We start from the raw sequence: 15,311 nt of genomic DNA, 5'->3' as shown, positions 1-15,311 counted from the left end.
TCACAGTCAGCTGACCGGGCAGCAGACGCTGATGCAAGAAGTGTGTGTAATTGTGTGTGAGTGTGTGTGTAATACCAGACTGAAGTGGCTAGACATACAAACCTAAAGCCATTGTTTTAATGGGTGTGAAATTTTGAAGCACCACAAGAGGGGAGTATTTTGGTCTGTGTGGTTAACCATTTGTGTATGTGTGTGTGTATACATGCATCACAAATTTCACAAGCAGTGTTACTCAGGAGTCAAAAAGGTTGTAATCATGACATCAGCATAATAGTGTGCCACATTATGGATAGAGTGCATGTGGGAAGGTGATTCACATCCTCCTTTTTGTCTTGCTGTGCTTGTCTAAATATGCTTTTCCAGTTAACAAAGTTGTGGGTTTAGTGAAAGGCAGAAGGCACAGACTTACAAAAAATGGCCTCAAGATGCTGATGTAGGAAGAACTATTATCCTCTAGCCTTTATATCAATGTAATGGGTGTAAGAAGCTCATTTAGATGTAGTTGTAAGGTCGAGCACTTCCTAAAGCTGCTTAGTATGTCTAAGACCTGGTCTAATGGATAATCTTACCTGAATACCGTACGCTTCTACCTAATGTGGGTGCTAGTTTGACACGTACCACCTACCTAAACATTGCTGCAGCCCAAGTACACCCCTTCATGGCAACAGTATACCCTAATGGCAGTGGCCTCTTTAAGCAGGATAATGCGCCGTGCCACACTGCACAAACTGTTCAGGAATGGTTTGAGGAACATGAGTGAGAGTTCAAGGTGTTGACTCAAACGAGGATGTGCTGGACAAACAAGTCAGATGCATGGATGCCCCACCTCGCAGCTTACAGGACTTAAAGGATCTGCTGCTAACGTCTTGGTGCCAGAAACCACATCACACCTTCAGAGGTCTTGTGGAGTCCATGCCTTGAAGGCTTTGAACTGTTTTGGTGGCACAAGGGGGACCTACATAATGTTATGGCTATAATATATAGAGAAATACACACACACACACACACACACACACACACACACACACACACACTTTATGCAGTGTGTATTTTTGCTCTGCACAAGTACTCACGCTTCAGGGGAAATAAAAAGCAAGCCCATGACTAAGATAATGTATGTGCATGTTTTGGTCTGTTTGCTTGTAAGTGTGTTTGCATGTGTGTCAAAAACCACAAAGTAAAATGTGCCAAGAGCATGAACACAAGACACAGAGCACACTTAACTAAAGCACACACACAGATGCAACGTGCAAACACAGAGCAGCACACAGAGCCCGAGCTCAGGGTGCTTTGGGTTCTAAGGGTTCTGTGGTAAAGGCAGTGTTATTATATATATATTATATATATTATATTATTATATAATTATTGGCACCTTTCAAAAAAAAAAAAAAACAATGAAAAATTACTGTAGAAATTAGACATTACACAAAATAATTCAAACTTTCCATTTAAATAATATGATAAACTATTTATCTCTGTTTTAACAGGAAAAAAAAACATCATTACGACTACCTTTCTTGTCTTCTATGTCATACTTGACCATTTTTAACATTTCACATTCGCTATTTTTAACATGCTTAAAACATGTTTTCTACGACAGCACATGCTAAAGCATTACCGGTCTTCATGTCAAGTGAAATCTGAAAAAGTTCCCCCACTTTTACAAACGTAAAAGTGAACATTACACACCACCTGTATTCATTTTGTTCTTGATGTCCTTAGATAGCTGTAGCTAGCTAGAGTGAACTAAGCAGTAGATAAAAAAAAAAGTGAGATTTTACTAGCAGCACAATTCATCTAATTATCAAATTTGGCTAATATACAGTATAATGTATCCCTTGTCTAGTATATACACACAGTACATGATATAACTATACTCTGTGTATCTTTAAAAAATTGTTGTTGTTTTATTCCAGCATTTGCTGTGTGGATTTGACCCAGAAATAAGATTCTTTTTTTTTTTTTACCCAGTTGCTTTAAATGGACAGTTAAAGCATCTATTTAACCTTGATTTTTTTTTTTTTTTTATTCACTCAAGTAAATTACCATCATTAGTGAATTGTTAGTTACAAAGTTGGGTGAAAATTACAGTTGTGATGATATATTCTGCCACGACAATGTACCATAATATCAAATTAGGTATGTTGACATGTAATTCAGGATCTTGCACAATCATGGCTATATATAGGATTTAAATAAGGATAGTCCTGATTATAAAGTCTAATTTCATATAATTATATGTGCACTTGTACCATTGATGCCCTATTTTAACCTGACAGAAGGCTTTTTAAATGGAGAATGAATGAGCTGGCTGAGCCTCATAACATCAGGCTCTATAGGCTCTAGGTTAACACCCTAAACATTCTCTTCGTGAGAAATTGTTCAAAACAAATCGTTGCTATGCACGAACTACATACAATATAGCAAACAAGCTTAAAAGGTTAGCGCACACAGCAACCTTCTTTGTTATTGGTAATTGCATGCAAACTGTTAACTGGACTGTTGTCACTTTTCTGTCAGACGTTTACAAGGGTGTGTGTCTTCTGTCTATGTATGCGCCCTCACATGAGAACACGCAGTCACAGACACACACACACACACACACACACACACGCCTGATCGCTGGCACACAGCCAACACCAACAACATCCTAACCATCCTCAAGTCACACACACACTCTCACCACTGAGTATAGATCATTGCCAGGTCAGCACCAGGTCATGTACCATACCATAATAAGTATTACTTTAATTCAAGAACGGGCGAGAGAGAGAAAGAGAGAAGCAAAAGCATGCACACAGACATGTACATAACTTTATTTCATATTATGTATTTCATAATTAGGACGAGGTTGAAAGATTTTAGATTAACACAAGCCCTAACGTGAGAAATTCCCTTACACAAGTAGGAGTATGGGTGCATTTTTCCAAGCATACTGGCACGTCCGGCATTTCGTTACAAAAACAGCACTAATGATAACTGTCAAACACTTGCTTCCGTGTGTCTATAGGGAGATTAATGTATATACAATAAACTCTAACTTCTGTTTACAGCTGACTGTCAAACACTTAATTATTATTATGGACTGCCGTTCTCCATAAAAAGATGTCATACCCTTTGAATGACAGACAGAAGGTGAGAATGTCTGACAGAAAGACAGAACGAAGGAAAGAAAAGATGAAAGCGAGACAGAATCCAGAGCTGCTGCTGGAGGCAAGTGGTGTAATCATGTCTAGTCTGCACAAGAGCAGTGCCAGTGTAAACATGCACATATGCACTCATCCACACCAGCACACACCCACAGATTACACGAAATATGCAAAGGAGGACAAATTCAAACAAGGACAGAAGGACATCAGGCTCTCTCCTCTTTCTGGCAAGACATTCCCACGCTCTGTAGGAGACTCTACACCAGACTGTGCAACAAGTTTCTGTGCCTGTACCCTCTTTAACCTGGGCATCGCTCATTGACGCACATTAGTCATTCGGGGTCAAACAGCCCTTCTGAGAATAGTTAAGAAATCTTCTGTATTTGTAATGGTGAGAATGAGGAGGGTGTGTGTGTGTGTGCGTGTGAATGTGTGTGTGTGAGTGTCTGAGAGAGAGAGAAAGAAAGAGAGAGAGAGAGAGAGAGAGAGCGTGAGAGACTTGCAGCCGCCTTCTCCAACCATGACATCACATTCAATAGAAAAAGCCATGTCATGCTGCTGGCCTTGAGATATCCATTTCACCATCTGCCTTCTGCGTGGTATTCTTTAGCAGACTTTAAAACGAGCACAGAAATTGTTGCAGCACTGTGCTCAAAGACAGAGAGACAGCCAGATGCAACTCTAAAATTACTGGCACCCTTAGAGAGAATGGGGAGAAACTTTTATGTAAAATAAACATTACACACATTGATTTTCACACAAATAATTGGGGACACTACTTACCTACTGACATTCACAAAAAAAAAGAAAGAAAGAAAGAAAGAAAAAAGAAAGAAAAAGAAAATAAGAAAGATGTAAAACATTAATTAGAGAATTTTTATAATTCTGTTGTGGGCTTTGACCATATACTGCTTCTCAGAGGTTGAGGTGAGTTTTCTCTATGATGATGTACACATGTAAAATTGTTTTGTCATCCATCATTGTGGAAAGCCAAACAGAGACAAATAGCTGGTGCTTTGCCCAAGTCAGGTCATGAAAAATACACCATTCTGCCTAACATTAAAACCACTGACAGGTGAAGTGAATCACATTTATTACCTCATTACAATGGCACCTGTCAAGGGGTGGGATATATTAGGCAGCAAGTGAACAGTCAGTTCTCGAGGTTGATGTGTTGGAAGGAGGAACAGTGGGGAAGTGTAAGGATCTGAGCGACTTTTGTGATGGCTAGACAACTGGGTCAGAGCATCTCCAAAACAACAAGGGGTCTTGTGGGGTGTTGCCAGTATACTGTGATTAGTACTTACCAAAAGTGGTCCAAGGAAGGACAACCGGTGACCCGGCGACAGGGTCATGGGCTCCCGAGGCTCATTGATAATCAGATAAATCAGAAAATACAATTAAGCACAACCAGGGCCATAATAAAAAAAAGTTTTAAAAGTCTGGACCAGCTGACCTGGAGTATTGCCAAGCCCAATGAAGAGGAAGTTGAGTGATGTGAAGAAAGATAATGGCTTCCACTTTGCACATTTGAATGAATTCTTGTGGTTCCCAAGTATCAAAACAAGCTTCATGAAAACAAGCTGTTTAAAGGAAGCAAACCAACAAAATGCAGCACATGAATTTTATTACGTGACAACAGACCTACAGTTTGAATCAATGACTGTATATAAAGGTGGATGTAGTAACAAGGAAGTCAAAATATCTCTGAGGCCCTCTAGTGGCTGGTTGCAGTACCATTTTTAAATCCACCCTTTCCCATGTTAGTGAACAGAGAAGTGACATTTGACATTTTAAAATGACATTTTAAGTTACATCTCCAAAAATTTATTTTGGGAATAGTGTTCTGTTGTGTTTAAAAGTTCAGCTGACCTTGGATATTTTTCTTTATGATAAATGAGTTTCATAGGAGTTATCTGATGATAAATAAAAGTGTGTGGTTAATGAGGTGATTGACAAGACAATCAAGTCTGAATGCAACACAATCCTGAAGCTCTTGACAATTCTTGTCTTGTTCTTGTTCTGCTGTAAACTGTTCTAACAGACACTCATGATGATTTTGATGCCCAAGCGAGCGTGTTGCACTGATATTATAACTAGCTAACCAACGTGAGTGAACAAACTGACGGCACAAACCAAGGCAGCTAACTCTAGCTAAATTTCATAACAAATTATTGGCCGTATGACCTTCGCTAACACTCCAAGAAGCTGGGTAAGGTTAATCAGTCACTCCTTTTTATACAAACTGCACCAACAGAATGAATATAAAAGAGCACTTCTCCATGGGATGTTTTGAGTGTAAATGCTGTTTACAAGTATATTTTCATTTAGTACCGTATATTTGCTACTTTTATCTTTCCCTGACAATGGTGAAATAAATATACTTGCAAAAATGATACAGCTACAGTTTTACATATTAATTAATACTGCTGTCACTTGCCACTTTAAGTTGGCCGATGCACCATCTTAAGTTGCACTTCAACACACATGCTCCTGACATGAACAAGTGCCATCCGTGCCAATCACCAATATGGCCAAGTAAGAGGAGAGACTGTCTGACCCGCTGTAGCTACTGCACATGCTCTGGATCCAAGGTCTCTACTGATTGGACTCTGGTTGATGACTTTCTTCCCAAAAAAAGCTTCAAAACTGCAAAATGAGAGTAAATGGCACCATGTTGCCCACACATATATACACCATTCAGCCATAACATTAAAACCACTGAGGGGTGAAGTGAATAACATTATCTCATCACAGTGGCACCTGTCAAGGGGTGGGATATATTAGGCAGCAAGTGAACAGTCCGTTCTCAAAGTTTATGTGTTAGAAGCAGGAAAAATGGGCAAGCGTACGGATCTGAGTAACTTTGACTAGGGCCAAATTGTGATGGCTGGACAACTGGCTCATTGATGCGTGTGGGGAGCGAAGGCTAGCCCATCTGGACCGATCCCACAGAAGAGCTACTGTAGCACAAATTGCTGAAAATGTTAATGCTGGCTATGATAGAAAGGTGTCAGAACACACAGTGCATCACAGCTTGCTGTGTATGGTGCTGCGTAGCTGCAGACCGGTCAGAGTGCCCATGCTGACTCCTGTCCACTGCCGAAAACTCCTAAAATGGGTACAAAAGCAATAGGCAAGCAGCTGAATGTTACATGGACACATATCACCTACTGTACCTACACGTTGTTGCAGACCAGGCAACAGTATTCCATAAAGGCAGTGGTCACTTTCAACAGGATAATGCAAATGGTTTCAGGAACATGACAAAGCGTTCAAGGTGTTGACTCGGCCTTCAAATTCCCAAGATCTCAAACCAATCGAGTATCTGTGGGATGTGCTGGACAAACAAGTCTGATCCATGGAGGCCCCACCCAGAAATTACAGAACACCTTCAGAGGTCTTGTGGAGTCCATGCCTCGACTGGTCAGAGCTGTTTTGGCGGCACTAGGGGGACCTACACGATATTAGGCATGTGGTTTTAATGTTATGGCTGATTGGTGTACAGTCATTGTTTGGAATCATGTGTAGTGGTCGAATGCAAGCAGATTCAAACAGTTTCATCAAGAAAACTTGACCTTTAACATGCATCCAAATCAACAAAGCAGTGGCTGCAAGAATATAATACTCACTTTGTGGTTAAAATAAATAACTAAATAGATAGATAGATAGATAGATAGATAGATAGATAGATAGATAGATAGATAGATAGATAAAGGCTCTAATTAAGAAAGAAAACTTATGTTGAAAAAAAAATATTGCTTAAAATAAAATATACAGTGTTATGTTATTCATTTTATACTGTTATATAAATTTTTGCTCCTAATTCTGCTATAGATAAGTAGATAGATAGCTACATAGTAGTTAGATTCTGGTGTTCTAACTCATACAGACAGACAGACAGACAGACAGACAGACAGATAGATAGATAGATAGATAGATAGATAGATAGATAGATTTTCCGGTTATACAGTGCACTTTTCTGTATCATTTCCTTTATTTTAATGCGCCAATGCATATTAGCTATACAGTTGCAATCAAAATAATTCAACCCCAATTACAAATCAGGTTTATTGTCAAAATTTACAGACTTTCAGCTGTTTGCAATGAACAAATCAAACAAAAGCAACTGAAATAGTTCAACACAACGAATGCTTCAAATGGTTTCCCCAAAATCAACTGAAAATGCAACTTTCCCGTTTCAAAAGTATTCAACCCCTTCATGGCAAGCATCTTTAGTACTTAGTAGAGCACCCTTTTGCTGTTATGACCTGCTGCAAATGAGATTCATAGCTTCTGGCAGCATTCCTGAGGCATCTTAGCCTATTCCTCATGAGCAATGGCCTCCAGTTTAGTAATATTCTTGGGTTTGCGTGCTGCAACCGCCTTCTTCAAATCCCACCAGAGATTTTCTAGGGGGTTCAAGTCAGTTGACTGTGATGGCCCTGTAGTATCTTCCAGGACTTCTTCTGCAACCAAACCTTGGTGGAATTTGAGGTACGCTTGGGATCATTGTCCTGTTTTAAGGTATAATGACGCCCAAGCTTCAGCTTCCTCACAGACTGCATGACATTTTCTCCTAGGATTTCCTGACATTTCAGTGAATCCATCTTGCCTTCCACACACTGCAGGTTTCCAGTGCCAGAGGACGCAAAGCAGCCCCAGAGCATCACCGAGCCACCACCATGCTTGTCTGTGTGACATGCACGAGAGTGTTCTTTCTTCATACTTCTTCCTCCAGACATACTTGTGATCCATTGTGCCAAAACGTTCACTCCACAGAACAGAATCCCAAAACATTTGTGGCTTATTTATGATTTTGAGCCGACCTTTCTTGTGCTTTTGGGTCAGTAGTGGTGTACGTCTTGAAGTTCTGGAATGGAAACCTTCTGCATTTAGTACGCGCCTTACTGTGCTCACTGAAATCTCAGTGCCTTTTGCCACCAAGTCTTGCTGCAGGTCTTTTATAGTCACTTGAGGGTTTTTCACAACCTGCCTTCTCAGAAATCTGGTTGCAGCCATTGATAGCTTAATCTTTCTGCCCCGTCTAGGTATTCATACATTTTCTACCCCTAGCCAGTTCAGGTACTTCATGTGCTCCAGCTCAAGCACACCTGGTGCAAATAATGAAGCCCTTGATTAGTTGCATAAGGTGTGCTTGAGACTATACCTGTTTTGCATATTTGTGCTATTGTGAGGGATTCTATTTAGGGGGTTGAATAATTTTAAAACTGGAAAAATCATTGTAAGTTGCCTTTTCATTTGAATTTGGGGAAACCACTTGAAGCATTCGTTGTGTTGAACTATTTCAATTGCTTTTGTTTGATTTGTTCATTGCAAACAGGTGAAACTCTATAAATTTTGACAATAAACCAGATTTGCAATGGGGGTTGAATAATTTTGATTTTGAACTGTAGCAGACCATCAATGCTTCATCTTTGCAGTAGGTTCCATGCCATTCATTTATTATCTGACTCTGCTGCATTCTCCTCCAAAAAAGACCTCCAATCTAATACTGACTGCTTCAGTTATTTTTCAGACTCACGTAATCCATGTTATCTGAAACAATATTCATTTGCAGCAGTGCATTCCTACAATGAACACTTGTTCTCTGATAAAAAAAATAGGTCTCTCCTTTGAACATGCTATGTGATTACACTGAATGTAATTCTCACAATGTTTGGTCAGAGGTCAGCAATCTTTGCCCAGACCATCACCCAGACTCTTTCTAAATGTTTTGAACACTGATATGTTAAGAAACAAGCTTCCACTTAAGTGCTTCCTATGTACATGCCAACAAGCATAAAGTACAAAGTCAGTATAAAGTCTTCTTTTATTATTATGAAGAGGATGTGTGTAGTGTACTGTCAGGGGGAAAAAAAAACAGATAGAGCAGCAAGGAGGAAGGAAAGGTTAAGATGGTTGGCAGGGATGTGGAGGCTCGCACAAAACAAGCACGACACATAGGCGTGTGAAAGGAAAACGACTCGCATCTCTTAAGGAAGTGCCTCCGCTCAAAGGATACTAAGGAAAGATATGTAGGAGGCTGAAGGCCAAAAGGAGACGGACATGTATTTGCACAGGATCTTGGCCCATAACTCACACATGCTGCAATGTTCTTGTGCACTTAGTTACGCAACATGAGCACACGTAATCTCAAGTGGTTTTGCGTGCTCTTTATCTTGCTTTAGAGAGAAAGCATTTTTGTATCAGCATGAGTCTATGGAGAAGAATGCTCATAAATGATAGATGGACAAATTATTTAAAGAAGCCATACATTGAACCTCTGTGACGGTCACCGAGCCAAACCTGTGAGCCAAAAGCAGCACACTCTGTAAATACTCTAAATGCAGGGATCTGGTCCACTAAGTGCTTCTGAAAGATATAAAGTGTTTAGGAGCCAAGTTCTTGCATGCAAACAGACAAACACATATTTGTCTTACTATCCTTCTGAGGACTTTCCATTGACAATATTAATGCAGATCATTAATGCCTTCACCTACACCTAAACCTCAGTAACAAAAAAGGAAATGTTTTGTTTGTTTTAGCTTAGTTTATTTAAATTTTTTTTCATTTTTATAAAAGCTGCAGGTTTTTTATTTTTTCTTTAAAGGCTATTTTTCCTTCATGGGGATCCTCCAAATGTCCTTACAATTTCAAAACTGTCATATATTCCTATCCTCGTGGGGGCATTTGTTCTTTACCGAGATATAAAAACATGCCCAGACACACATTCAAACTCGTACAGAAACACACACACACACACACACACACTATCAGGAAAGACCCTTTCTCACAGCTTGTTCCCAGCTCCAGGAACTATTTATTTTGCCACTTCTCTTGGCAAGGAGTTATGTGAAACAAAGTGTGTGAGACGATCACTGTTTTTTTGTTTTGTTTTTCACACACACACACACACACACACACACACACACACACACGCATACACACACGCATACACACACGCATACACACACACACACACACACACACACACACACACACACACACACAACATGACATGCACACAAAATTCAGACAATCCCTCTTATTACCACAGGTGCATGTGTGTGACAATGAGGGGAGAAACACAACGGTCAGAAATGTTGTTCACAGTCAACGCATAGGTGAAAAAGCAAAGAGGTGTGTGTGTGTGTGTGTGTGTGTGGGTGAGACTCTTACGTGCACATCTGATGGCTGTGGCATTGAACCAGAGCTGAGTATTGGGGAACCTGCAGGGCTGCATAGCTCAGGGAAAGGGTTGGGGATTGCTGGCAGAGATGCAGGGCGAACGTGCTGCTCCTCTTGCTGTAGCCTCCTATACGAGGCCACACACACACACACACACACACACACACACACACAATTCAGACCCGTTCATTTAGTTTATTAATTTCAGTTTGGTATTCCATTAGAATCTATTCAAATTGCCTGTTTCATGTGAGACAGGAACTTAAGAGTTGTTTTTTTTTGTTTTGTTTGTTTGTTTTTTGTAAATAGGAAATCGCATTTTCAGACACTCTCTAATACCAACTGAATATATGAATGAAACTGGAAATGTAGTTCAACAGCTCTCCATCCTCAAGGGCAGCAAAAAGCATGCATGTAGGTTCAAGCACTCATGTGGTGTCACATGGAGTTTTATAAATGTAGATCTGCATTTGTTTATTTAGATCAGAAATGCCAGGAATAAACACAGGCCCTGTAAAGCTCTGGCACTGCTAAAAACCTACCAAAAATCAGGGCAGAGCCGTACAAAGAAATGAAGTCTGGAGTTCAATGAGAAGTCAGAGAGAGAGGTGTGAGCAAGAGCGTGTTTGTGTGTGTGTGTGTGTGTGTGTGTGTGTGTGTGTGTGTGTGTGTGTGTGTGTGTGTGTGTGTGTGTGTGTGTGAGTCAGAAACCTCTGAGTGAACTCATCATGATGTGTGTGGGGGTGTAACACCCTGCTGCCAGAGTGAGTGAAAAAGACACCAGGGAGAGAAAGAGAAGAGAAATGTGATTTGCAGAACAAGGACAGAGAAAGAGGGAGGAAGCAAGACAGAGTTCAAACAACCATAGACATAAAAGAGCTGGAAAAAAAAACCCTCAACAATACACACACTCATTAGCAATTTGAGTTTAATTTCAGCTCCATTAGTCGAATATATATGACAATGCGTTCAATTCTTTGTCTTTCCTTTGTTTGTGCGTCACTATCCATTTACGCAAGAAGACGATAAGAGAGATAGAGATCACAAAAATAGAGATTTATTTTACTTGTGGAGATATGTATAACCATCAGAAATGACTGCTAGCTGAAAATAAGGTGAGAAATGAATAACGTGTGTGAACGGTTATGTGGTTATTCTTGACATTCCTAGTTACCTGAAGAACAGCTTCAAGTCTTCTGTTTTTCCTTACATCTCACACTAAACCATGAGCATCACGGTCATTGAATATGTGCTTTTGATCCACCATTTCCAACCCTATTCACTGATGTCTTTCCCATGCAGATGTCACTTTAGTCACTGTTCCTAATGAAACGCAGCCAGCTGAGCAGTGTTTGTGATTGAAGCTTCTGCCATCTGTGCCCCAAATAATGAAACCTCGCTCAAAATCATTTAGATCCAAAACTGGGCCTGCTCAGCATTTTACACGTGTCACCAAACATGGTAGGATATTAATTGCATTATTGTGTCATGCGGGACACCTGTCTCCATTTTTCCAGTTCGGATTTTTCATTTAATCGTCATTGTGAGTATACAGTCTGGTCCATAAGTATTTGGACAGTGACACAATTTTCATAATTTTCCCCTCTGTACACCAACACAGTGGATTTGAAATGAAGCAATCAAGATGTGGTTGAAGTGTAGACTTTCAGTTTTAATTCAAAGGTTTAAACAAAAATATTGCATTAACCACTTAGGAATTACAGTAATCTTTTACAGAGTCCCTCCATTTTCACAGGCTCAAAAGTAATTGGACAATTGACTGGTTTCATAGCCAGGTGTGACCCTGTCCAGGGTGTACCCCGCCCTGTGCCCAATGTTCCCTGGGATAGGCTCCAGGTTCCCCCGCGACCCTGAAGAAGGAGTAAGCGGTAGAAGATGGATGGATGGATAGCCAGGTGTGGCCTGTTTCCTCATCATTTCATGACAAATTAAGGAGATGAAATGTTTGATTCCATTTGTTGAATTTTCATTTGGTGGCTGCTCATGGGAACTCTCAATATGTGGTCCAAAGAGGTATCAAGGCAAGTGAAGGAGGCCAGCATTAGACTGAAAAAACAAAACAAACTATCAGAGAGATAGGAGAAAGAGTGGCCAAATCTACAATTTGGTACATTCTTTAAAAATAAGGAATGCACTGGCGAGCTCAGCAACAACAAAAGGCCTGAAAGACCACGGAAGAACATCAAAGTGAATGAACGCAGAATTTTTTTTTTCCCTTGTTGAAGAAAAACCCCTTCACAGCATCTAGCTAAACCAAGAACACTCTGAAGGAGGTAGACGTATCATTGTCAGAGTCTACAATCAAGAAATGCCTTCATGAATGCAAATACACAGTTTACCTCAAGATGCAAACCACTGATAACTCTCAAGAACAGAAAGGCCAGATTAGACTTTGTAAGTAAAAAAAAAAAAAAAAACTCTTAACAAAATGAAAAAAGTCCTCATAGTTCTAATGAAAGATTAACTTGTTCCAGAATGATGGGAAGAGAAGGGTATGGAGAAGGAAAGGAAGCGCTCATGAGCCAAAACAAACCACATCATCTGTCAAACATGTGGAGGAATTATTATGGTTTGGGCATGTATGGCTGCCAATGGAGCTGGCTCAATGGTGTTTATTGATGGTGTAGCTGCTGATAGAAGTAGCAGGATGAATTCTGAATTGTATAAAACCACAAGTTCTGCTCAGATTCAGTGAAATGCTGCAAAACTGATAGGACAACCCAAGGGCTTCTTAAGGCAAACAAATAAATGTTTTTAAATGTCCAATGACCTCATCCCAATTGAGCATGCTTTTCACTTACTGAAGAGTGGCCAGAAGAAGGCCACTGAAGAAGGCCAGGCAAAGCATCTCAAGCATGGAAACTCAACATTTGGTGATGTATATGGGTTCCAGATTTCAGGAAGGCATTAACTGCAAGGGATTTGCATCCAAGTAGTAAAAATAATCCTAATAGTTATGATTATGTTAGTTTGTCCAATTACTTTTGAGCCTGTGAAAAAGGAGGGACTCTGTACAAAATTGCAGTAATTCCTAAAGGGTTAATGCAATATTGCAGTTAATTAATTCAAAGGGTTAAACCCTTTGAATTAAAGCTGAAAGTCTACACATCGATTGCATCTTGATTACTTCATTTCAAATCCATTGTGTTGGTGTACAGAGGCAAAATTACAAAAAATACTTGTATAATTAGATTATAATTATGTATAATTGTCAGCCTTAAATTCACACTGGAAATATGTGGAGCCAGAGGTATGCATGTATAAAAAGAGAAGTGTGAATCAGTGCATGTTACCTAACAGCCAGTATGTGGACAGGCTGGGAGCGACAGGCTTTCTGTGCAGCTGAGTGAGTAGCCCTTGCTTGGCTATTTGACACATATGGAGGCAGAGCAATCCTGTTAATCTTGGCACCAGTGCCTTGGCCATTGTGCAGAAGAGGGATGGTGTCAGACTGCTGGGTCTTAAAAGAGTAAAGGCCCTCATAGGGCGACAGGGAAGTCATGTCATTCACCAAAGCCTCTAGATCGACATCATCATCTGGATGGAGAGACGAAAAGTAAAAAAGAGAGATAGAAGATCACATGCGTAAATCACATTCACACTGGGATACTTGGTCGTCAAAAAGTCAACAGCAAAACTCACTCGTACCTGAAGGCCAATCTGTCCCACTTTAAAATACCAACACAACAGTAACTCCACAGATTAGCAATGCAAATGGATGCCTAGAATTGGAAGCTAACTCTCTGAGAAGATTGAAAAAAGTCCATAGAAATCTAGCACTAGGTGTCAGCAAGTGATCAAATAATGCAATAAAGGATGAGACTATGGTCAAGAGACCAAGACCAAAAGACTTTTAATTTATCTAATGAATAAGTGATTTACTTTTAGTGAAAAAACTTCTAAGACCAAGAGTAGAAACACTGTGTTTCCCAAACCTAGGTTATTAATATCCCCCAGGATATTTTACCCCATTTTTATATTTAAAAAATTAAATGTTACTGCCAACTTTGCAGTTTTCAGCAGTTTTTTATTCCTTTTATTCCTTATTAAGGCCATGATTTCTGATTAATATTTCTGACTGTGATATTTACAATTTCACCAAGACTATATAGGCCTGTATGATTTCCACGTGCATCATCAGCAGCTCTGCCTCTGCTCTGTGATCACTGGAATAGATTAAGGGGCTGTTTATATGCCAATATTATTGACTAAAAACGGAAAACTTTTTATGCGGTTTGAAGACATAAAAATTCATTACCACAATGAAAAAAACTTTTACGCATATTTCCTGTACATTACATTACATTAGGGATGTCTCAGCATTTATTAACCTAGAAAAATAAGCCAAATCTGTGCTTGACAAGCGTGAGTTTTCACAATTCCTTATGGCAATGAATAATTTTCCCAGTCTAACTATGGAGATTCTAAGTAACTGTAGACAGAACTTTTTTTGACTCCACATAGATAATAAACCATTGAAATCGTTTGAGAAATGTGAACATTATTATGCTTTTTATCCAGAAAAACCACAGCTCTGCCATTTACTTGTATTTGTTTATGGGGCAGTCTTATCCTGATCAACATGGCGGTGTCACGATTTCCCCTTTAAGCAGCGTGCTGCCGAGCATGGTGCGCGAGCACCTGCTTTTTCGTTGTTGACAATCGTGACATTTGGACACGTGCATTTGTTATGTTTGTTATGACTCCTCCCTGTTCTGTCATTGACTATTGTTTCACGTGTCTGAATTGCCCTCAGCCGTCAGCCATTTCGAGGCTGATTACGTTTGTATACATACCACGCGCCTCCCAGCATACGGCGCTGAATATTAGATTCGATTCAATTCCTTACGATAGATAGTCATAGTCAGTCATAGTCATAGTTCATGTCAGGTTTCATGTTTAGATCCGTTTCTTTAGTTCACGCTGGTTTCTCCGCTCCCAGTTCATAGT

At 39.8% G+C, this 15,311-nt stretch overlaps 1 protein-coding gene across 3 annotated transcripts in view; it reads right to left on the bottom strand.

Annotated features, from left to right (window-relative positions):
• The window catches only part of LOC108273075 (growth factor receptor-bound protein 10), a 61,784-nt gene that overhangs the window by 24,876 nt on the left and 21,597 nt on the right, over positions 1–15,311 (bottom strand). For all 3 annotated transcript variants that reach the window (XM_053684097.1, XM_053684098.1, XM_053684096.1), the window contains 2 exons: positions 13,655–13,898; positions 10,332–10,467 (listed from right to left, as the gene is read on the bottom strand). In XM_053684097.1, the coding sequence (XP_053540072.1) occupies positions 10,332–10,467; positions 13,655–13,898 (380 nt within the window). The remainder of the gene's footprint in view (positions 1–10,331; positions 10,468–13,654; positions 13,899–15,311) is intronic.

The sequence above is a fragment of the Ictalurus punctatus genome, chromosome 12, assembly GCF_001660625.3.
Source record: "Ictalurus punctatus breed USDA103 chromosome 12, Coco_2.0, whole genome shotgun sequence".
NCBI lineage: Eukaryota > Metazoa > Chordata > Actinopteri > Siluriformes > Ictaluridae > Ictalurus > Ictalurus punctatus.
Note: the sequence above shows the minus strand (reverse complement) of the source record. Positions and strands in the feature narration are given on the sequence as shown.